Source organism: Ceratotherium simum, chromosome 10 (genome assembly GCF_057802395.1).
Source record: "Ceratotherium simum simum isolate JZ-2026a chromosome 10, ASM5780239v1, whole genome shotgun sequence".
Classification (NCBI taxonomy): domain Eukaryota; kingdom Metazoa; phylum Chordata; class Mammalia; order Perissodactyla; family Rhinocerotidae; genus Ceratotherium; species Ceratotherium simum.
Window position 1 is genome coordinate 66,868,366 of NC_141909.1, and position 25,554 is coordinate 66,893,919.

The 25,554-nt window shown below is 36.2% G+C and overlaps 1 protein-coding gene across 5 annotated transcripts in view; it reads left to right on the forward strand.

The window, feature by feature from the left end:
• TRPC4 (transient receptor potential cation channel subfamily C member 4) overlaps positions 1 to 25,554 on the forward strand; it is a 223,799-nt gene that overhangs the window by 159,210 nt on the left and 39,035 nt on the right. For 3 of the 5 annotated variants that reach the window (XM_087436166.1, XM_014791307.2, XM_087436167.1), the window contains exons 4-5: positions 5,667 to 6,003; positions 23,481 to 23,620. In XM_087436166.1, coding sequence (XP_087292292.1) covers positions 5,667 to 6,003; positions 23,481 to 23,620 — 477 coding nt within the window. Of the gene's footprint in view, positions 1 to 5,666; positions 6,004 to 23,480; positions 23,621 to 25,554 lie in introns of those variants that run through there. The other 2 variants (XM_087436168.1, XM_087436169.1) reach the window with 2 other exon arrangements.

Sequence of the window (25,554 nt, forward strand, 5' to 3'; positions counted from 1 at the left end):
GGAAGACCGGCCCTGAGCTAACATCTATTGCCAATCCTCCTCCTTTTTTTTCCCCCTTTTTTCCCCAAAGCCCCAGTAGATAGTTGTATGTCATGGTTGCACAACCCTCTAGTTGCTGTATGTGGGACGCCGCCTCAGCATGGCCGGACAAGCGGTGCCTCAATGCAGGGCCGCCAGTAGCGGAGTGCACGCACTTAACAGCTAAGCCACGGGGCAGCCCCTAAATGCAGATTTTTATTGAGCAGGTCTGAAGTGGGACCTGAGAATCTGCATCACTAACAAGCTTCCAGTTGATGCCAATGTTACTGGCTTTAGCCCACATTCTGAGCAGCAAGGACATAGACACAACCATTGCCTCAATAAGCATTTTCATCTATATCTCAAAATATGGCTGCAGTTACTCTTTATGCTCTAGTATATCCACCATTGATTGTACCCTTCTAGCACAAGGGGTAGCCCATATGAACATACTTAACTCCATTCTCAAGTTTTTAATGTGATATTCTATAAATCTAAATTAAAACACATTTGGGACCAACCAGTGGTGTAATGGTTAAGTTCATGCACTCCGCTTCGGTGGCCCAGGGTTCGGGGGTTCAGATCGCAGGCGCGGACAAACACACCACAGCCATGCTGTGGCAGCATCCCATATAAAGAAGAGGAAGATGAGCATGGATGTTAGCCCAGGGCCAATCTTCCTCAGCAAAAAGAGGAGGATTGGCAACAGATGTTTGCTCAGGGCTAATCTTCCTCACACACACACACACACACACACACACACACACACAAAACACATTCACCTACCAAGTTGTGCTTGTCTGTATTCTACCTGTTATTTCAGGCTTAACTAACAAATTCTGCTTCCTGTCTTCAATTTCCTTTGATTATTTCATGTTGAGGATAATCTCTCCTATACTCTTTACCTCTTTTATAACAAGTCTTATTGCTCTGTATTGTTACCCAGTCACATGATCAGTCCCCAACATATTTTGAGTTCCCAGAAGACAGATTTATCTGATTTATACAGATCTTGATCCTCTCCGCACTTGTCTAGCCAATGTCTAACTCATGGATGATGCAGAATGCTATCGGCTTAATTAAATTAGGGAGCATCAGGTGAAAATGATGCTTTGATTAATGAAGTAGAAGGGCCTGATTAGTTATGTAGTATGACTGTGCTCCGAGAGACTAGAAGAATTGTTTTAATTGGGAACACAAGCAGAGCTTTCTCTAGGAAACAGGAGGAGGTCCAGACAGTTAAAGCCCATTGGCAGCTATAGAGGAAGTTAGGGCTGACGTGAAAGAAAGGTGTTTTCAGCTATGGACAAAATAATTCCCTGAAGCTCTTCTGCCTACAGATAATCGTTAAGCCCTACTATCAACATTATAAAATGAGTTGCTGCCCTCCTAGCAGAGGAAATAAAACCCCAAAGGTTTTAGATTATTTTTGAGTTGCTAAGGAATAAACAGGAAGACTTAGAGGAAACTGGCATGTATATGGATCTATGGTCCTTGTTAAGCAAAGGAATCAGATTGCCCTTATGTAAATCACTATAAGACATTCAATCCAAAAGTTTCAACTCTGTTTATAAGCAGCCAGCAGTCAATTGAGACTCACGTGTAACTACCTGACTTAGTCAAGATGCATAAAGTAGCCAGATTGGTTGTTCCCAGAGTCAGATTTTGCTCTTATAGAGATATGGCTGCACTCTGAACTTTGGATACACATTTTTAAACTAGAAAAGTATATTGAAAAACTGAAAAGAGGAAGAAAGGACAAATACCAAATAAATCTGATCCCTAGTTAGTTTAATTATTAAGGCTCCATTAATTTTTGAATTCTCTTCTGCTTACTTTGTCCATATCCAATTAAGATTTTAATTCTTCCCTATGTAGTGGTGAGGTTTCTTGTTTAGTTTTGGGTTTTTTGGTGTTTTGTTTGTTTGTTGTTTCTACTTTTCAGCTTTATTCCCATTCTGCTCATGTTTTTCTTTGTCTCCTTTATGGTTTAGGCTGTTTTAGTATTTTGAATAATTGTTTTTAAATCATTGATACTGGATCTCATTTTATTTGTAAAAATGAGATTAGACTCAATAATCTTCACAGTTTCTTCAGTATTTGAAATTCATGACTCAAAGATTTTATAAATAATCATGAGATCAGGCTTTTGAAACTTTTTTAAAGGTTATTGAAAGAGAAGGATTGGAAGTTTTTCTTTTTTTTTCAGTGTATTTCATAAATACATAGAACAAATGTGAATTTGAATGTTTATAATGTTCTAATATGAATTTAAAGGGATGGCAGGAGTTGTGCTGGAATTGGCCAACAACTGTAGGAAGAGAAGGGCCTGTCAAACAGTGTGCCTGAAAAGAATCCCCACTTCCTCCAGCGCTGGAATGGTGCAGAAAGTGGGAGTTCCTGTGACTCAATGTGCAGTAGAAAGATGGATCAGCAGAGGCAGGAGCCTTAGGCTCCCAACATGCTGCAGGCAATGTAATGGCCTTTGCTGGAGTGGACCAGTGGCAGGTGTTGAAAAGATAGGGTGGCCCCTCTCTGAGGGTGAACTTCAGGGGAGGTTGGGGTAAAGTTGAGTATTCCTCTAAATAATCCAAGTAAACCAAGAAACAGAGAGTGGGGCCTGGGGGGAGGAGAGGGTGAGAAAGAGAAAAGGAAAGACAGGAAAGAGGGGACAAAGAAGGAAGAAAGTACAGAGAAGGAAGCATGTAGGAAAGAAAAAAACAACTAAAGAAAGGAAGGAAGGGACACATGAGATAATTGAAATGTTTTAGTATACTTTAACAGTTAAAGACTCTGGAAAGTCCTGTAATATAAAAGTTTAATTCTTTTAATCCTTAATTTGGTAACTAATTTAACTATAAAACCATTTTTTTCATGGAAAATCTATTAATTAATGGGATACGATTTGGGGAATGTTGGTATAGATATGTTTCTTTCTAGCAAAACAGGAGTAGTAGAAAGAGGATGTAAAACCGTTGTGAGAATATGTAGATTTATAGTGATTCTTAGGAATACTTTTTGGGTTATTTCGATCCTATGATTAGAATAAATTTGTAGCCGTATACTATTCACATTTTGGGAAAATCGTGTATTACACACACTCACTCCTGCTCTTCTCATATAGTCCTGTCTCTGTTCTTTGCCTCTACATAAACCTCATTGTGTCTGTGTTTAATAAAAAATTGTGTACAGTGTTCATTTACTAAGCACAGATGTGTACTTTCCAACAATTAAAGAAAACAATCTTTTAAGAAAAAGTATTAGTAAAAATTAAGGCTAACCTAGTGCATTGCAATGGCAATGATTAAGTGATTTTCTTCTTCTAGGTAATTTAACGCAGTCTATGTGTGTGTATTAGGTCACAAGGATATTTATCCAAGCAAACTTTAAGTGCTCCCAATAAAGTTATTTGCTCAATTGCCCTGGGGTATCTCATGCTCTAATGAGATTTTGGCCCGGAAGAGCAAAGTTTGTTAGTCCTAGAATTTACCCAGACCATGTTGGACAAAGTACGTACCTTTGTTTCACTTTTTCTGCATTTATAAACTGTGTTGTTCATACTTAGTCCTTATAGTGTTTCTTCAATTTGTGAGGATTAATGAGATTACAGCAAATGCTTGTTATACCTTGCATTTTCATAGGTTTCTTTAACTCCCTTCTATTAAGATCTTTCAACTGTGCTAAATTCTAATACTATGAAGAATATTTTGTATGAAAAAATAGAAAGAAGATGGTAGACTGTGATTTGTTTAGAAAATGCTGATGAGAAGGTCTGTATGTGTGTGTGTGTGGAGGGGAACCAACTCTTAAAGAGAACAGGGCTTCTTAATGACCTATATCACTCTTTGCCAGTGCTCTGCAGGTTTATCAGTAAGAACTCTATTTTGACTTTCAAATACCTGCCTTTGACCAGAAAAATAGGCAAGGAGTGTGCTAAGAAAGGCGATCCTTTGAATTGTAAAATTTAGCTTTACTGATTATGGAGCTTGAAGTTTACTTAAATAAATTACTTACAAAGTAATGAAGAGAGTCCTCATCATCCCAATCTTGAAGAAATGCAATTTTGTTTTGTTTTATCTGTATTTACTTCACTCATTATTATAAGCTTAATTCAATTTATTATATATTTCTTTGCCCACCATGTCCTTTGACGAGTAGGGTATCCAAGACAAGGTGAAGAGAAACAGTTGCATGAGAAATCATTCTATGTCCAGTCCACGTGGTTGCACACCTCAGCTAACCTCAACTACAGAATTGTTCTTGTAGTAAATCACCTATCTCTCCTTTCACTCTCAAACAGCTTTTAGTTTGTGACAATTGAGGCCCTTTCTGTGTACTCAGGGGTTGTTTGCTTGCTTACCATCAAAAAAGAGTAAGAGAAAGTCTTGCTAAAGGAGATCCATACAGGCTAAGATTGAAGAAGAAAAATAGGAAATATTGGGGAGGAGAGAGTCCTATGAATGGGCCAAGTATCCAGTTTGCTTCTAGGGTAGGCCTAGTTTTGATGCCAACAGAACTTTCCCTAGTCCCTTACAAGGGACTAAAGCTTCTACTGCAGTCAAAGCTCCCCGTGGGGCATCCTTTAACCACATCCTATACTTTTTCACTAGTGTATATTCTCTCTCTCCCACCATACCCTGAATTGCCTTCCCTTCTCTTCTCTGCTTTTACAAATCTGCCTATTCAGAGCCCAGACCCACTGGGAAGCATTCTTGGACCATTCCATCTGGAAGAGAAAACTTCTGAATTTATATAATGCTCAGCTGTCAGTCCCAATGAGAAAGACAGTGTGCAGGGAAAAAAAAAAAAAAAAGTCCTGGACCAGGTAGTCAAACATTTTATCATTCACTAGATATGTAACCTTGAATAAATTTACTGACCTCTTATAACTCCCTCAATCCTCATCCCTAAAGTAGAGCAAGGTCTACACTACATCTCAAACATGTTAGCAGAATAAAATGATGGCATGTTTGTGAAATGTTTTGTATATGGTAATTGATTATACCTTACCTTAGATAAGGTATTTTTTTATATCCACCAAATTCGGCTATGATAATTACATTCTGATAATCCTAATATGCTTTCATGTACGTTTTTCTTATTGCCTCAACCCAATTAAAAGTATATTTGCTTTTTCTGATGATGAAAATAGTAAGTGTTTATTATAGAAAATGTTAAAAGTACACTCAAATATAAAAATGCAAAACAAGTGTTATGTCATAACCAGAAAATAATCACTAACCCAAGAAATAACTATTTAACATTTTTTATTTTATGCCATGTATATATCACAATTCTTAAATATGTATATATATATGCATGTATCATTGTACAGAGCTTTGTTCACTTATCAATATTTCCTATGAATATTCTTTTTCCTCAGCTCTATTTTTGCTTCCTCAAGTGCAACCATAGTATTTTTACTTCTTTCTTGTCTGGCTAAGCACAAAGCACTATGCCTTGGGTATAAAATGTTCAGTAAATGAGCTTTGTTCATGGAATGACTTAAAGCACTTTATGATTGTCTAAATATAAAATTATTTAAAACAGAACCGACTTTAAAGATAACTCTGCATTTTTATTGACGAACTGAAGCCATTACATGTGACACTGACTCTTCCTTTTCCTTCCCTTTCCTCTCCGTTCAGTTTGTTGCCCAGCCCAACTGTCAACAGCTGCTAGCATCTCGCTGGTACGATGAGTTCCCAGGCTGGAGGAGAAGACACTGGGCGGTGAAGATGGTGACATGTTTCATAATAGGACTTCTTTTTCCTGTCTTCTCTGTGTGCTACCTTATAGCTCCTAAAAGCCCACTTGGACTGTTCATCAGAAAGCCATTTATCAAGTTCATCTGCCATACAGCATCCTATTTGACTTTTTTGTTCCTGCTGCTGCTTGCCTCTCAGCACATCGACAGGTCAGACTTGAACAGGCAAGGTCCACCACCAACCATCGTCGAGTGGATGATATTACCGTGGGTCCTGGGTAAATGTGTTACTATAGAAAATATAATAAAAACGTGTTACTGCCATGGAATTTTGTTGCTCAGAAAAGAATATTCATTAAAGTTGGAGACATAGGAATGTTTAAAACAGGTTCTGGCCATTGTAGCTCCAAGGCCTAATCCCTAAAGCTAGATAAATACTTGACAAGCTGTGGTGGACCTGCTCCCACATGCAGCCTATGAAATGTAACCTTAGGTTTTAGAATTCCAGATTTTAATGACTTCATATCCCATGAATCATTCCCTGGGTTTTTTGTTTGTATGTTTGCCTTTTAAAGCCTTTCAATATGTTTCATTGGCCACATATGAGCAGTTATTCTAATTTTATTAATGGATACACCTTCTAAAAGACAAGTACAAATTACTCTGCAGAATTAGTGATTTTGTACATAAAGTAACTGTATCTATTTTTTTAAATCAATCCATTTAAGTTTACCTTTGAAATTATATAGTAAATCAAAATAATAGGAAATTAAACAATAGGACATTCTCCAATCTCTCTCTGTTCTTTTCATTGAAAGAAAAATGTTTTAGATCCGCAGCAAATCATGGTAAAGTAGAAAACCTTAAAGTAGCTGGTAAAAACCTTGTTTTCCTTTCCTCTTGTTGTAACCATAGTTAACATTTACATTTTAATTATTCTTTCCTCTATCCTACTGTGGTTTGCTGAAAAAATCACATTTTCTCAATTTAGCTCATCATTTTAAACCTCTCTGGTATCATATCCATCTCATCGTTTAGAAATTAGAAAATATGTGACAAATTTCGTGATTCACAATTTCAGAAGATCAGTTTGGGTTAACTGTCAAAACTGTTGGAGAGACTGTACAATGAGGAAAAGGCAGAAAAAAAGGACAGTATCTGAATATGAGATAGATACACTTTTTAATTTTAAGGATTATAAATAGTTTAAGTACTGACAATTAGAAAAGTTCACAGGAACAAGATTTGATATGTTTTACAAATGTTACTGAAAAAAATACTTTCTCAAGTGAACTTTACAATAGAGTACATTCTCATTAATCTGAACTGCATAAAATGTGATCTTGCTTAAATTAGAAGGAAGGTTTAAATAATCTGTGTCTTTTCGAATAAAATAATTATGACATTGCAGTTGATATTAGATATAAAATTACCCTGCTTGTCTCCGTTTAAATTGAATATCTCACATTAAGAATATGTTCTTTAGGGGCTGGCCTGGTGGCACAGTGGTTAAGTGTGCCTGCTCCGCTGCTGTGGTCCAGGGTTCCAATGTTCGGATCCTGGGAGCGCACCGATGCACCGCTTGTCAAGCCATGCTGTGGCGGCATCCCATATAAAGTAGAGGGAGATGGGCACGGATGTTAGCTCAGGGCCGATCTTCCCCAGCAAAAAGAGGAAGATTGGCATTGCATGTTAGCTGAGGGCTGATCTTCCTCACCAAAAAAAAAAAAAAAAAGAATATGTTCTTTATGGAGTTTTCTTCATAGAAAATTTCTTGGGAACAATTTTTTTTTTAATTTTTTGTTGATGTCATAATAGTTTATAATATTGTGAGATTCCAATTGTACATTATTATTTGTCAGTCACCTATAAATGTGCCCCTTCACCCCTTATGCCCACCCCCCCCAACTCCCTTCCCCCTAGTAACCACCAAACTGTTCTTGGGAACAATTCTTAAAGAGCATTTAGGAGTTTAGATTTCCTTTTGGGTAACTTATATTGAATGCCTAAAAATCTTGATGTCTCAAATGGAAAACAGAAGATTTCGTTTTGAAAAATGCTATAGACATAATGCAACATAAGCAGATATAGTACTTCTAGTCTTTCTTTTATGCTATCAATGAAAATATGTGGAGTACTTTCTATGAAGCTTAAATTTAACTGGAGGAAATGGATAATAAACAAAAAGTGAGAGATGTGATATAATGTCAGTTAATGGTAAATAATATCAAAATGTAGAGGCTCTAAACTTTGAATAATTTGTATATGTAAAACAGTCATGGGCTGCCTCCTACATGGAAAACCTGTAACAGAATTTTCCATGAAAGTTGACTAGAAGAAACCATATCCAAACCACAGCTGAAAGGTTAAATAAGCTATAAATTTAATTATGAGAATTACAATTCCAGCCAAGAGAAATATTTGCTAAAGGCAACATTTTCTTAAGATACTCTGACTACAGAGTTAATTTATCTGGGAGTTTTTAGGATGAAAAGAGAATTTCTAGAATCAAAAAGAAAATACATATGAATGATCATCTTGCTTAAATAATAGGGCATGAGAAAAAGAATGTTTCTATATCAAATAGATCTGTCAAAATAGTTATATTATACATCAGGCCTGGTGAATTCTGAGTGCCTCATATCTAAGACTGAGTTCCAAGTGCTTTGCTAGATCTGTGGTTATGAGTTATTCTCTATGATATTAGGCTTTTGTAGAAAAGCATCGTATTTGAATACATGCCCAGGTTCTACCACTAAGAGATTATTAAATTATGAGTGGTCACAACCTCTCAGGATTTTCAGTGTCTTCATCACCCAAATGAAAGGTTTAGAGTGATGGCTTCTTAAGTTTCACTGAATCCTATTATCCTGTGCTGGGGAGCTATCACTATTGGGGCAGAGAAAATTGGTCTTTTTTGGGGGGTAGGGGAAGGAGTGGGTGGGGAGGAGGGCTAAAGACAACAGGTAGACATGCTTTAACTTTTTACCAAAAGTGTGATATAGACAAAAAGGCATAGTCTGATTTAATGACTATATTAATAAGTCTTCTGTATTGTCTTACTCAGTCCTGCTGTCTGGCAAAGTAAGTGGCCATACATTTTATGGTCCCTCCGTTGTAAGGTTCTAGATTTGTAATAACAAAAATGAATGACTTATGGAGAAAGATGTGGTTTATAAGTGTGTCCCTCATCATGTTAATTTTCCCAATGACAGATTGAAGCTCTATGCATGAGTTTTTCTCAAGTCTTCTTGAACTGACTGATTTTCAACCCATGTCACCTCTGTGAGCTACTTGTTGGCTAAAGAAATACTTTTTCAATTGTACTAAATTTACTTTCCTTCCATTTTCAGGGGATATTTCCCAGACCTATGATACCATAACTTATGAGAAATGATTACTTTTATGCCTCCCATTTTGTTTATCCTGACAAAAAAACTTTTGCTTTATTTGTTTTATACACTTATAAGTTTTCACTTTTTCTGAAAAGAAAAATTTTCTAACTTTAAAGCCTATCCTCTTAAATCAATACCTTTATCTCAAGAAATGTGGTTTTCCTTGGGAATTTCTGTTATTTTATATACTTTGCTGTGTTTCAACAATAAGAACTTATTCAGCATTACAGACCCAGATGTCCTGTGATTTAGTACAGGGGCAGAATAATGTTTCTATGTTATTTTCAGTATCTTTCCTGTTGAAGTTCAACATCTTGTTGACTATTTAAATGGAAGACTATTGAGTTTATATCTTTAGGAAACAGTCTACAATGGCTCTTATATCCTTCCACTCTGTTGTCACTGATAGAATGTAACTCATCATCCCACGAAGCTTTTTGAATTATTTTTCCTTCAGATTTTCTTGTATTGAAGGTTATCAACCCTTCTTTTCTCCCATCAAACAGCCTCAAGAGATCTTCTTGCAGACGTTTGCTGTCAGGATGAACTTTAGCGTATAAGCTAAGAAATCTAAAAGCCTCATGCAGGGATCAAACATGATTTTAGTCATCTTGAGATACACTTCGAACCAACAGAGAAAACTAATCACAGATAGTTCAGTTAGAACTCCCTCAATAGACAGGCAGATACTAGACAGATAGACGCCAATATACTTCTCAGACTGTCAAATTACCCATTTAAACTAGACTAAAAAGTAAAACAGTCATTCTCTCAAGCATGCATATGGTCCTGATAACAGAGCTAGTTTTTTCAAGTGTCTAGAGAGAAAGTATCATTGGAAAAACTGATGGATTAAAAGGAGCCTGGGGCAGATTAGAGAACTTCTCTGTCCTGCTGTGCCATGACTCTGAGGCTCACAACTTATTCAAGGGTTGATTTTTAACATAAAATGCTAGGGATATGAAATAAGTAGAATATTCATATAAGAAATACCTTTTTACATAAAATTTACATGCAAACTAAATATAGCATGTTAGGGCCGGCTCCGTGGCTTAGCGGTTAAGTGCGCGCGCTCTGATGCTGGCGGCCGGGGTTCGGATCCCGGGCACGCCCCAAGGCACCACTTCTCCGTCCAACCCGAGGCCGAGTCCCACGTACAGCAACTAGAAGGATGTGAACCTATGACATACAACTATCTACTGGGGCTTTGGGGGGAAAAAATGAATAAAAAATAAAATCTTTAAATATAGCATGTTATCTGTATAGTGTGTATTAGAAGAATTCATCTAAATTATAACAGTGGTTTGATCTCAAATAGATGTCATTTGTTTCTGGAGATAATATGGAGTAAAATATGAAAAAAGAAAAATTTTGGATGCTAATTTTTAAGGCTTTCCCCAAAACCAGTTTGGATTTTTCTACAGAACCCATTATAACTCAATTGTAACAATCAAATTTGTGCCATAGCTTATCCCTCTGCAAAAAAGTGTACATATATCTAAATATCCTGATGTAGATTTATCAGCTTAGCAAAAAGAAATCATGAAATTAATAACATTTTTCATAAAAGTAGAATATTAATGAAGGTTATCATATTAATAAAGCAGGAAATACTTTGTTCCCAATAAGAAAACAAAATGTCTGAAGTGACTTGACATTATGTGTTTGCCTAAGAATATGCTATAATTATATAGTATATAAATCTATGCACACTGAGCATGATTAGGAGAAAGGTGAACTGAGGAAAAGATGTATCATAGGAAGAGATCTGAGCTCTGTTAAAAATAGCTTCTGGTGAATTCCTAGGCATAAACTAAGAATGGCTCATAGTATCCGGATTATACATCTTGCCTATAACACATACTTATCTAACAATTTTTCTCTAACAAACTTGGCTTCTCATTTCCATGGTTTATTTTACATTTTTGTCTTTTAAAGGGATGATATTAACAAATCTGAAAATTTCAATGAGTCCTGCCAAATTGAAAATGTAAAATGAAAAACGGTGATCACATTCTCATCTAGATAGACTCATAGAGACAAGCAATCCTATATTTATTCTTCCTTTCTTGGGACCATTTCTTCATCTTTTGTCTGGTAGGCATCAAGATCATATGGCTTCAGATACTCATACTTTCAGCTTCATCCCTGAATTACCTATCTTCTCAAACAGCCTCAAAACATATTCTTGCAATTATAAGAAAGAAGTCTATAGTTTTTCCCCACTATCTCCCTTGGCAAGGTGCCCTACCCACCTCAGAAAACTAGCTTCAGACATGCAGACACTCAAACAGAGCTTCAGAATCTTCATTTATTAATTTAAAGGGAAATTTTAGTTTTCAAGATAACTGGATAATCATTTCAGTATGACATATAATCCTCATTTTCCTGTTTATCTGTGGGGAAAAGGAAATTTTAAGGATTTATCAAGACTAACACAGTAAAATCTCAAGCAACAAAATATTTATGTATATTTAATTTGCTGATTGTGCACATACATTGCTGATCAAATGACTTCTTTACTGGAGAGAAAATTAAGTCTTTTAGGTCATTACAATGCAATGCAAATTTGATACAACACAAGTGAAATCTACAGGCTGTGAGAGAAAGTTTGGTGACATGTTTTAGATGGTTCAAAGGCAATGGGGGGAAAGATAGGAAAAGAAGAGTAAATACCAAATGAGAGAGGTCAGAGTAAAAGACTGGAGAGATGCTTGAAGTGGTTTTCATTAGTTGAAAATAACAAAAGTAGTAGGAGGAGTGAAAGTGGTAATAATAGCAGAGCCTAGGAAGTTAGGCACTGTGCTAAGTGATTGAGATGCGTGTTCTCATTTGAATGTCATAGTTAACTCCACTTCATTTAACCATAGTAAATGATGTTAGTATCTCATTCCACAGAGAGGAAATAGGCCTAGAGAAGTCAGATCGCTCGCCAGGGATCAAGGAGCTAACAAGTGGTAGACACTAGATTCAAACTCCAGTAAGTGTAACTCGGGAGCTAGAGCCTTTATCCTCTAAATACTGCCCCAGAAGTGTGAGAAGTAAAATTCAAGGAGGCAAAAACAGCCCAAGAGCTCAAGTCTCCGTACATAGACTTCTTTCCTATTTTCTCTGCCTCCGTTTGCCAACTTAAATCTTTACACAGGTCAAATTTGAATGGGCCATGTTTATGATTCATTAAAGATGTAACACTCTTTAAGATGAACTCGTGATATGATTTACTACTAAATATTGTGTTTACTAATATACCAAACTTATCACCATTATCACCAGCCCATCACCACTACCTCCGTCACCATCTCTACCACCACTCCTGTCTCCAGTCTAAAACACAGACAGTATATGTGGCTCCCTAATGCTGAAAACAGCAATCTATCCCAAGAAAGAAAGAATAAAATCCTTTGATATGACCTTGAGATGTTTCCTTATTGGTTTCCATAATCATTTACTAAGATTCAAAAGTTAAATTTCCTTGCTTCCAAGGATGTCATTAATTTTTTAATCTTTCATTGGTGTATATATATGTGTGTGTAGCAGCATTGTCAGGAAAATATAAAGAGATAAATATTTTTCTTTTGTACATAATTGTTTTTAAAATAGTAGAAGTTAACATGAAGTGGAAAGTGGTAATTTTCACAGTGAGAAAATTAATATTCACTCATTAAAAAGTACATATTGAGCAACTATTACCATTCATTGAAAAGATTACTTGAGCAAAGACTTGGAGGAATATTTATTCACTGGTTTCCTATTTACATAGTGTTCTATGCCTTAGTTTTCCTGGAAAATTTTAAATTAAACAGAAATCTTATCAAAGGAATGCTACTGTACTGATAGAAACTTACTTGATATTTAACTTACTATATTTAGGTCATAAGCTATCAGATGACCCAGAATTCTGAAGTTCTACATTCTAAATCTTAATCTAAAAATAACATGGTATCCTTTCTTGGCACACTTTGAAAATATATATTTCTTTAGTTGTATATTCCTACTTTTTTTCTCTAAATGTTAATATGATGATGTCAAAACCATAGTAATTTAAGGGGTTTTAGATGTCTTCAAACTAAGCGTATTTAACTATTCACTGTCCATTTAAGTCAGTATTTCTTGAAGAGCAATCTGTTGAATAAAATCATCATCACTGTGGATTTTTATGAAAAATTGAGCTTTCAAATTCTCTCCATGGTTGACTGATTCAGAAATTCCAGAGGTCTTTAAACACTAAATTGAAAAACAATTCTGGAAGCCAAATTTCATATTCATGTAACAACTTTATTACAGAGTCTCAACTAGAATGTAAACATGAAATGGTTTTACTTCTTCCAATCACTGTCCCCAAACGCCATATACCAAATATCCTTTTCCTGTCCCTTAGTGATATATCTAGTAGATATCATCAAGTTCCTGAAACTGAGTTATAAAAAAACTTTGAGGGGCCGGCCCGGTGGCCTAGTGGTTAAGTTTGAGCACTCCACTTTGGTGGCCCTGGGTCCGTGGGTTCAGATCTTGGGCATGGACATATGCACTGCTCCTCAAGTCATGCTGTGGCTGTCTCCCGCATACAAAATAGAGGAAGGTGGGCACAGATCTTAGCTCAGGGACAATCTTCCTCAAGCAAAAAGAGAAAGATTGGCAATGGGTGTTAGCTCAGGGCCAATCTTCCTCACCAAAAAAAAAGTAGCCTCAGTTCAGTTTAAAACTTGAATCTTATAATCAGTTTAAAGCTCTCCTCTTCCCAACAAAGGCCTGATGCACGGCTTGGAAGGATGTGGAATTGTCCGTCTTTCCCTCATCCTTCATCCCCAACACTGGAATGGAGGGAGAGACACAGATTTTTTATGTTCTCCCAATTCCCTGCTTGTTGCAGGGAAGAGAGATGACAGGAAAAGTTAAACATCTACATTACTTCCCTGAGACCCTGGTCACAGCTCTTTCCTTGTTGCTTGTCTGCGTCTCTGGCTAATACTGAGTAGCCTGTATGATTAGGCCTTGACGTGCTGACTCTCCTGACAGGTGCAGGGATATTCTTTAGAGGGCCCTGTGTGCCTCCACGCTGCAGTCTATGAATCAGAGATTCAGCTCTGCCTGACGTTTTCCAGTCCCTCAACTCTCGTAACCAGGAGTGGGTCCCTTTGGGGGTCCTGTAACACTAGCAAGGGCAGGAGGGCAACATGGCTCAAGCCCAGCGTCTTCCTGGGCTTCCTCACTCCCCAAGATCAACACAAATCCTTGCCCCATCAAACAGCAGATCAGGCTGCTGCCAGCTGCCCTGCTGCCAAGCCCCACTGTTTTTCTATTTTCCCTGATGAACTAGACCCAGGGAGAGATGAGCAAGCCAACTGCCTGAGCAGATGTCCCTGCCGGGATTGAGATGTCAGTTTCTCCCTGTTGTAGAAATCTCCAGTCTTTATGAGGGATTTTCTTGGTGTCTCCCTCCCTTGACTTAGGGAGGCGGTAGTGCTGGTGAGTAATCACCCTCGTCTCTCCCTCTGGTATTCCCTCTTAGCACAAAAACTGTACTGCCCTGACCTCAAGGGTCTCTTGCCACCTCTTCCCGGTCCTCTCTCTGTATAGACCATAGGGTTGGAGGGGCAGGTGGTTGGTGACAGATAAGGTCCTGATGCCCCTTAGCAAGCCCTAGGGAAGGGTGTGGCTCCAATTTTCTGTAAGTTCTTCAGAAAGTGGACACTTGGGGCTCTTGTCTTTATCTTTGTTTGGGTTTTAAGTGTGAAACTAGACAATAGGAGCTGCCCCTTAACTTAACGCCTCTTACTGGTCCAGCATAATGTGAGTCTCTTCTGAGTAAAATAACTTTATTTAGATTTCTCTCTGAACAGAAGCAGAATTTTGATTGGAGATTACTTTTTTGTTCCCCAATTTGGGGTGGGGTGGGGGGGCAAGGAAACTCCAGCTGGAACGAATTCTTTTTGTTCTTTTTATATTCATTGATATGATGCTGCAGCATGGAACTCGGTGTTCTATTAAGAGACTTCCAAGGTCAGAGAGCCTCGACTAGCTTTTGGGCTGCCATGACAGGCCCTTGGAGGTTGCCACCTTAGAGGTGAAAAGGTCACTTGCTCTTTGTTGGGGGTTGTTTACTCTTTGCGGAAGTACTGACAGCAAGAAAGGACAAGAGGTCTGTTGGCAAAATTACACGTTTCTCACATGAAATTGGGGCCAATATATGTGCACCTGAGGTCCACCTATTTCGTCTCCTCCTTACAGCTAATTTTCACATGATAGGATATAATAGAACACTCAACTAGCCCTTATGAAAACTGTTATGGGAAAGGTAGAGAAAAATAATAAAAACTTCCAGGCATCCACAAATATTTTTAAAAGGAAGTTCTCTGACTCATTTGCACTATGATCTTTCCTTTGTCGGTCTCCGCAGTCTTGACATCAACGCTTGTAATAAGACTTCCACCATGACTCTGAGAAATCATGTATCTGTTTATAAACAGCAGAGAGCAATTTTGAAATGTTCCCATTGTGGGAAAAGGACAAACATTTTATGACAGAAGCTCCCTCAAGCTTTGTTCTCCTTAGACTTTTTAGTTACCACAAATAATTTACTGTCTGGATGCATTTTTCAGCAAGTTAATAGCACCCACTACGTTTTCTAAATGCTTGTTTCTTCAAAATTTCAGCGAATGTTGCCAGAATAGAGGAAACTTGGTGTTTCACTAACGTGCTCATAACAAACAGAAATCAATAGTCATCAAGCAGGTATGTGGTGACTAGAGCTATATGAAGTGATACTCAATCTGGTGCTTTAAAAACAAAAGTCCCCAAACCACATTAGCTAACGAGCACTGATTGACAGTCTTATTTATAGTTCAGGTTAAAAAAATGATGGCATTAGTCCTCAATTTCATGAGGATTTCTGTTTTTTCCATATAGTTGTGCCTTTCAAAGGTCAGAAGTGAAATAATTTTTTGTGTGATCCAGCAAGTCAGGTTTAATGTCTACTCTTTGAACTCCAAAGGAGCTGTAATATATCTGAATTGTGAGTTTTTGTTGTTACTCTTTTAAGGAAACCTTAGAGGTCATCTGGTCCAAACTCAAATTGAAGTGTCATCTTCTTGAACCCATCTAATAAGAACAGAGTCTGCTCAGATATCAAGGAGATCCAGGTTAAAATGTTGCCTTATACTGAGCTCATCAATGCCTCTTTATAACTCCTCCCCAATGGTCCTCACTTTGCCCTCTGAAGCAATTAGCCCTAGTGTCTTTATTCTTCTACATAATTATCCACAAAATATTTGAAGTTACTGGGCTGGCCCGGTGGCATAGCGGTTAAGTTCGCATGCTCAGCTTCGGTGGCCTGGGGTTTGCTGGTTCAGATCCTGGGCACAGGCCTACGCACTTCTCATCAAGCCATGCTGTGGCAGCGTCCCACATACAGCAACTAGAAAGATGTACAAATATGACATACAACTATCTACTGGGGCTTTGGGGAGAAAAAAGGAAGAAGATTGGCAACAGATGTTAGCTAAGAGCCAATCTTCCCCAGAAAAAAAAATATTTGGAGTTACCTATTTTGGTAACTGTTAATCACATTTGGCTTTCCAGTTTGGTAGAAGCAGGCAGAGAGATAACACAATTTATCTGTAAAGGGAAACAAAATGTAAACACTCTGGTGGGTTAGCAGGTATTTAAAATATATTTTATTTTATAATACATACAAATTTGGAAAAACAGAATCACAAATTCATAGACCTGTAGAGACTAGTGGAACATGTTTACACTCACTGCAAGAACTTCTCCGGAGTATGACTGATGGAAGACATTCCAGGATCTGGATTGAAATCTCTACCCCACAGGGGGATCCATTGCAGTTTTGGGACAACTCTGATTGCCAGAGAAATCTCCCTTACATTGGACAAGGTTTCTTTTTATAATTTTCATATCAAAGATTCAATTTCTGCTTTCAGGGGCAGACTGAAGCAAGTCTGTGTCCTCTGGTACAGTACAGTTTTTAATCTTTCATGAAGCTATTGTGATGACTGATTTTAGTAAAATTTTGATAATCCAAGCAGGAAGAAGCAATATCTAGCTATTTATACCATTGAGGTAGAATTATACTTCTTGTGTTATTCTATATAGAGAATTCTGTGTATCATCCAAACCTCTCTATTTTTGAAGTGAGATAACTGTAATCTGGAAAAATGATACTTAACTTTTAAGATTACAAAGCTGATTACTAGTTGAGCTGAGCCTGGCACTTCGCTCACCTGACATAGTCCAATTCTTATGACTGTGCCTTCTGATGAAAGTTAATTTGAAATGCATTTGCTCAATCAACAATTGGAATGCACACATTGCTAATCTCTGAGAATTGGCAAAGTTTCAAGCAAAACAAAACAAATAAGCCACATTGTGAAACCTCAAGAGTAAGAAAATGTTGTCTAAGAGCACTGCATAAGAAGACTGAGATCCAGTTCTGGCTTCTCCATTAACTAATACCATAGCACTAGTCACACTGTCTTTTTGGGCCTTAGTTTTCTGTGTGGGTTGTGATTGCAGGCTGGATTCTGAGACCGTACGCAGGCTCAGTAGGAAAACACATCACGGATGTGGGAGCAGGGAGTGTTTCCATGCCTACCTAGCATTTTCCCTCATTGGATAAAATAAATTGTACGTTTCCCACAAACTCTAAAATCAGTGCATGCATCAGACCTTATTCAAGTCTGATATATTCCTTTCCTCAAGGTGGAGACAGTGAACATTATCACCTCCCCAATTATGCCCCAATCTTATCTGAGCTCCCAGGAGAGATTGATTTATGAAAGAAACCTCAAAGGGAAAGCTAGGCTATAAACACTAAATTTAGAGTAAAGCAGTAGTCTACAGCAGACTTTAAAATGCACACTACAATTAATTCAACTGAAATCAGTTCTCATCTAGGTTATTAATTTAAATATAACAAAATTAAAAAATAAAACTCTATTAATAGTATTAAATAACCATTGCTAGTTTTCACTAAATAATGGTAGACCATCATGTCTAATACACTTTTATTTCTTACAAAGTTTTATTTTGAAAATTTTCAAACATACCTATCAGCAATATATCACAATTAATATTTTATTATATTTCTTTATGTTTAGTCTATTCCTGTTTCCGTTTGTGAACATCAATCTCTCATAATTTTTACTGCCTTCAAATTAAGTTGTAGCACTACTTTTTTTTTTTTTTAGGGCACCAAAATATAAAATGTTGACAAACGCATATAATCATTTACTCCCACCACAGTCAAGATATAGGACAGGAGTTGGAAATCCATGGCCCAGCAAGCCAAATCTGGCCCTTGGACAGTTTTTATAAATAGTTTCATTGCAACACAGCCACATCCATTCATTAATTGCAAAGCCTAAATTATTTATTCTCTTGCCCTTTACAAAATAAGTATGACGATGGTTGTAGGTTTGTATAGATGTCCTTTATTAAATCAGGAAATTTTCCTTTTATTCATACTTTGCTGAAAGTTTTAATCATAAATGGATATTGGATTTTGTCAAATGCATTTACTGCATCTATTGAGATCCTTTTTTCCCCCTAATAATCTGTTGATGAGATAAATTGCATGGATTGATTCTTAAATGTTGAAACAACCTTGTGTTCCTGGGAAAAACAGCACTTGGTCATGATTTATCAATTTTATATATTACGATACTTAATTTACTAATATTTGTTGAGGATTTTTGTGCATATTCATAAGGGTTATTAGTGTGTAGTTTTCTTTGATTATATTATTTTTGTCTGTTTTTTAATCAGAATAATACTTGCCTCTTAAATGTTTCTTCCTCTTGTATGTTTTGTGTTCCATGAACACTGGGATTATTTCTTCCTTAAATGTTGGGTAGGATTCACCATGAAGCTACTGGACCTGAATTTTTCTTTGTTGGAAGATTTTTAGCTAGGAATTCATTTTCTTTAATAAGTATAAGATAATTCAGGTGACTCTATGTCCTCTTGAGTGAGTTTAGAAGTCTGTGTCTTTCAGGGAAAATGTCCAGTGCATTTAAGTTGTGAAATTTATGGGTATCAAGTGATTTGTTTTATTCACTTTTACCCTTATAATGTCTGTAAGCTCTGTATTCAGGTCCCTTCTTTCATTTGTGATATTGATCATTTACATCTTCTCTATTTTTTTCTTGACCATTGTAGTTAGAGTTTTATCAATTTTATTGACTATTTCAAAGAACTAGGTTCTGTTTTCATTGATTTTTCTCATTTTATTTTTTAAAATTCATTGATTTCTGCTTTTATCTTTTTTATTCTTTGTCTACTTGTCTTGGGTTTAATTTGCTCTTCCTTTCATAGTGTCATAGTTGAAGCTGATATCACTGATTTGAGACCTTTATTCTTTGCTAATAAAACATTTAGACCTATAAATTCCACCCTAAGTACTACATTAGCTGCATCACAGTTTTGGGCTGTATTTTCATTTTCAATCATTTCAAAATATTTTCTAATTTTTCTGTAAATTCCTCTTTGACCAAGAGTTTTTAGAAGTATACTATTTAACTGCAAAATATTGGGATTTTCCAGATACATTTCATTATTGATTTGTTGTTTATTATGTTGTCATATAAAACATTTTGTATGATTTCAACTTGTATAAATATGTTGAAGTTTGTTTTATAGCCTATATAATATATAGGCTATAATATATATATATATTATATATAATATATTTATAATATAGTCTATCTTGGTGAATGTTCCATGTGCACTTGAAAAAAATGTGTGTTCTGCTGTTATCAGATTGTTGATAGTGTTGTTCAGAACTTTTAGTCTTACAGAATTTCTGCCTACTGATTCTATTGGTTACAGAGAGGAACACTAAAGTCTCTAGCTATAATTATACCTTTCTCTATTTTTTATTTCAATTCTCACAATTATAAAATCTTGCATTATAAAGTTATTTTGTTAGCTACACTCATATTTAGGATTGTTCTATCTTCTCAGTGAGTTGACCTTTCTATCCTTATGTTCTATTCCTCTACATACCTAGTAACATTTCCTCTTCTGAAATATATCTATTCTATATTATTATAGCCACTTGAGCTTCCTTTTGATTAGTATTTCATGGTATCTTTATTATTCCTTTACTTTTAACCTATTGAGGAATTGTGATACAGTTGTGTTTTGCATTTTCATCCTATTCGGCCATATGTCTTTTAATTCATGTGTTCAGAGCATGCATTTCATTCAATGTAATTATTGATATTGGTGGATTTAAAATCTACCCCATTGCTGTTGTTTTTCCTATTTGCTCCATCTGTTCTTTGTTGCATTTTTTCACTTTTTTCTGCCTGTTCATGGATTAATTGAGTATTTTTTGTTACTTTATGTTTATTTACATTTCTGGATCTTTATTTATACATTTAAAAATATTTTAAGAGGATGCCCTAGGATTTACAATATAAAACTTTAATTTATCACAGTCTAACTTTAACTAATATTATTTTGTCGTATGTGTAGTATAAGAACCTTATGATAGTATGTTTCTAATTCCTCTCATCTTCTGTGCTAATGTTATCACACATTTTACTTTTACATGTGTTACGTATGTTATAAACCACAATATATTGCTACTATTTTTGCTTTAGGCATTCAATTATCTGTTAGATCAATTCAAAATAAGAAAAAATATTTTGTACATATACTTTTAACTATTTCTGGATATAGATTTTTATTTCTTTTTATAAACTTAAATTTCTGTTTAGCATCGTATACCTTCTGCCTACAAAATATCCCTTTAGCATTTCTTGTACCATGGGTCTTATGGCAATAAACTGAATTTTTCATTGTCTGAAAAAAGTCTTTCATTCATCTTCATTTATTAGAGCTCTTTGTGCTGTGTGTAGAATTCTGGGTTGAGGTTGTTTTTCTTTCAGCACTTTAATGATGTCCCTCTGTCTTGCATAGTTTCAGGCAAGTTGGATGTCAGTCTTATATTTCTTTGTATGCAGTGTATCTTTTATTTCCGCCCCACCCTTCACTCCTGATGCCTTCACTATTTTTTCTTTATCTTTTTTTTAAAACAGTTTGAATATGATGTATCATGGTGTGCATATGTGTGCGTGTGTGTGTGTATTTTGTAAGGGTATTTATTCTGCCTGTGCAGAAGGCTAGACAGAAGTATACAGCATTTATGCCTGAAAATAGACATGCCTCTTGTGCTAGAACATTAGTGCAGGAATTTGAAGCAATGTAGTTAGGAGCTGAGCTGAGTTTGGGTTTCGTTATTGCTGCAATCAATTTCAGGGCACCTCCACTTCTGCTTAGGGTGGTAGTATGGACTACATGTCTGTGTCCAAAGTCTCCCCCAAATTCATGTGTTGAAACCCTAACCCCCCGTGTGATGGTATGGAAGTGGGGCCTTTGGGAAGTGATTAGGTCATGAGGATGGAGCCCTCATGAATGGGATTAGTGCCCTTACAAGAAGCAGCTAGAGAGCTAGCTCACTACCTTTCTGCCACGTGAAGATACAAAGGGATGTCAGCAGTCTGCAACACAGAAGAGGGCTTTCACCAGTGCCCAACCGTGCTGATACCTTGATCTTAGACTTGCAGCCTCCAGATTATGAGAAATAAATTTCTGTTGTTTATGAGACACCCAATCTATGATACTTTGTTATAACAGCCTGAACTGACTAAAACAGCTGGGAAAGGGGGTTATTCTCAGAATTCCTGCTCCACCTACAGCTTTTGGCCTTCTCTGTGCACCTGTGCCTCAGGAGGTGTCTCGATCCACGCTCTTGCCACTCCTCCAGTGGTTGCCAGCTTCTGCTTGTTGCCTGGTGTTTGTTAGCCTGGTGATGTGAGGCAGGGATGTTCTCCATTGTTGTGGCCTAGAGTCAGACTTCAGTAGGCCTATGCATTAGGGATGCAGTTTCTCAAGGATACATACCCTCCTTTTCATGGCAGTAAAACTTTGCAGCTCATGTGCAACACAGAGTTTCCTGACCTCCCCCTGTGGTTGGAAACCTGTAGTGATATTGGTATAAACCCTAGGCCCAGGACTGTTTCCTGCTTCTCCCATAGGGCTAAAGTGTTTTGTGCCTTAAGGGAGAGGAGGCTGGGTAGGCCTCTGTGCCTTTCCCAGAATCAGCCTTTTGAACAATGGATGGGATCTATGGAAAAGAGCAGGCAAGTGTGTGGAGACTCTCCTTGGTCTGTGTCCCAGGGTTCTATCCTCTCGCACTAGCTCACACTCAGCCTTTAGAAGTTTGTTTCAAAAGTTTTTCTGAAATCTTCTTCCTCTCTTGTATGTTGCCATGTCTCTTACCCCTGCACTCTGGTGCAGGCGAGCTAATGCTCACATTGTGTTTTTCTTTGGAGGAACCTGCTTTTCTTTGAAGTATAGGCACCTTGGTTTCTCATCTCTCTGAGGGGCTCATGAAAAGTTATGATTTTGTAGTTACTCTGACTTTTTCTTGCTTCGAGTGTAGGGCAGATGTGAAACTGTGCTACACATTTGACGTTCTAGACTATCATTATCTTAAAAAGACTATTATTGTTTGCTTGCATTAATGTAGTTATAAAGTCATATTTATTCTTTTAATATTTCCTGATTCTAGATACTTTGGTATCTCTCTCATTATCAGGACCTAAAAATAGATTTATAAAATGTTAATAAGATTATGGAAATAGAATAATGATATACAGTGATATTCTAAAAGTACTTCATAGGATTTGAAAATAAAATATTTTCTATTAAAAATATGACCATAATAAAGGAAAGAGATTTTTATTTTCTCTGGATGTAGCTCTAAAGCTATTGCTAGAGATAAGGTATTTTAATGAAGTAACATGAATGTTATAACTGTCTTTTGTACAGAACTGAAGTCAGATCTCTGAAGGTGCTAATAGCTCACAAAAGCACGACAAAGTATCCTGCTTAATGGTATTAAGCCAGTTATACTCACTAGATACACTGTTTTCTCATGAATCTTTGAGTCATTTTGACTTGGGAGGAAAAATGTCTTAAAGTATTTGTTTATAAGTAAATGTTATGATATTTTCCATCAGAAAAATATATAGTTTTAGAGGAATTGCAGTTTGATTCAAAAATTGCACATTCTTATGCATTTATCAAATGGATAAAAGAAAGTGAAGCTGCCCTAAGAGCATTCTCTACAATTAGCTGAGTGTCCTGAAAGTTTTAAAATCTGGCTGGTGCTCAATATTACTACCTATAAAAATAGATGCTGCATTTACTGTAACTATATAGTCTCTTGCAGCTCCGAGATTCTATAATTCTTAAATTGTATATCTTTATCTCTGTTTTTAGTGATTTGATTGAAAAAATCACACTTACAATGAATCTTTCTATAATTGCAGGTTTTATATGGGGAGAAATTAAACAAATGTGGGATGGCGGACTTCAAGATTACATCCATGATTGGTGGAATCTAATGGATTTTGTGATGAACTCCTTATATTTAGCAACAATCTCCTTGAAAATTGTTGCATTTGTAAAGGTAACTATCGTTTATGTTGTTGGTAAAGCATAAGTTCTGATAAATATTGCTATACCTTCAATTGCTACTAATTTTATTAATAATGTTACCTGGAGCATTATCTGGTTGTGATCTTCATCAGCTCATGACTTTATTGTAGGCATAACAATGCACAATTTATAGTCAAAAAACATTTTTTTTTTTTTTTTTTTTTTTTTGCTGAGGAAGATTCGCCTTGAGTTTACATCTGTTGCCAATCTTCCTCTTTCTGCTTAAGGAAGATTTGCCCTGAGCTAACATCTGTGCCAATCTTCCTCTATTTTGTATGTAGGTTGCCACCACAGCATGGCCACTGATAAGTGGTGTAGGTCTGTGCCTGGGAACCCAACCCTGGCTGCCAAGCAGAATGTGCTGAACTTGGGGGCCAGCCCCCAGAAAACAAATTTTAATAAACACTTAGAAGTTATCACCCAATTTTCTTGCATATAAATTGAATGATGCCTCAAAATTATTAATAATAGCTGCTCTAGTTTTTAGATCTTTTCATTTCTAATGAAATTCTACCTCAAACACTATTTAAATTTTGGCAACCAAAATCTATTTTTATCAGTTATAACTAACTGATAAAATTACATAGACAGATCAAAATATTACTCTTTCAAAGCATTGAAATGATCATTTCAGTTTAAACTAATATAGTTTGATATAATTAGAGCAGAATATAATTTCTTTCTCCTCATCCCATTCAGCATGACAATGCCTGAAATCTCGCACACCCATTACTCCCCCAGATTTTGTACAACATCAGTCTTATCCCAAACCACATAATTTACATAAAACATTTTTGTTCTGCAATAACAATTGGGATTATTTTGTACTTTGGGTGATGTTTTTCAAACCAATGTATTATCGTCTCCTCCTTCCTCTTTCTTTTTCTTCCCTCTTTCCTTTTCTTTTTAAAAATTTTGTTTCAAAATGATTAGTGAATTAGTAAAAATAAAGAGTGTCTAATTGGACTTTACATGCATAATTCACGCAATTTAGTGATCTGAACTAGAAAATGCTAACATGTAGTTGAACTCTTATTCATTTTGTCTAGTTCTTAAAAAAAAGGCCTGCATCTCCTTGTGCAATGTTCAACTACGACAGGGTCAAAATTGCCCAAAGTTGGAAAGGCCGTAGTTTCCAAAATTTGTTCAATTAAAATGTTTCCAGTACTCACCAAAACATTAGGAAAAATCATTTTCTACCAATTTCATGGAAAGGAAGCTATGTTTTAAGAATGAAAACATAGTTTGGTAATTTTTCCTTTCTGCATTGAGGTTAATGCCCTTGAAGACTTTAGTAAGATAGCAGAAGGTTAAGAAGATCTCAACCAAGGAGGTTCTGCATCTACATAGGAGACAATCTGTTTTTAAGTGCATATGTATCCACTTCCTCTTTCCTTTGTTATGATCCTTAAATATATCTATAAATTTGTTTTGCACAACTCTGCATTAAAAAGTAATAAATCTGTGTTTTGTGGCCCCATGCAGTTATAAAATTATGGTATTATATGACCATAAGAGTTCTTCTCAAACTGTCAGGTGCATAAGAATCACCTGGAGAGATTCTAAATTAAAGGTATTAGGGATGGGCCTAAATTTGCATTTCTAACAAACTCCCAAGTCATGCTAATGTAGCTGGTCTAAAGGAAGACACTTTGAAGAGTGGGCTATATAATTCTATTCAATAGTTTAGAGAAGTTCGGGATTAATTCTAAAAGGAGCCTCTCTCATATATTTCTTATATACAATATTTATACTAAGATACATAATATTTGTACATATTACATTATATGGTATTTACATATATTGCATATATATTTTCATATATGAGAACTCTGGTATATAGTGGGTGCAATTACATTAATGGATGCTTGTGGATTTTTTGCCTCTACACTTTTAAATATGGGA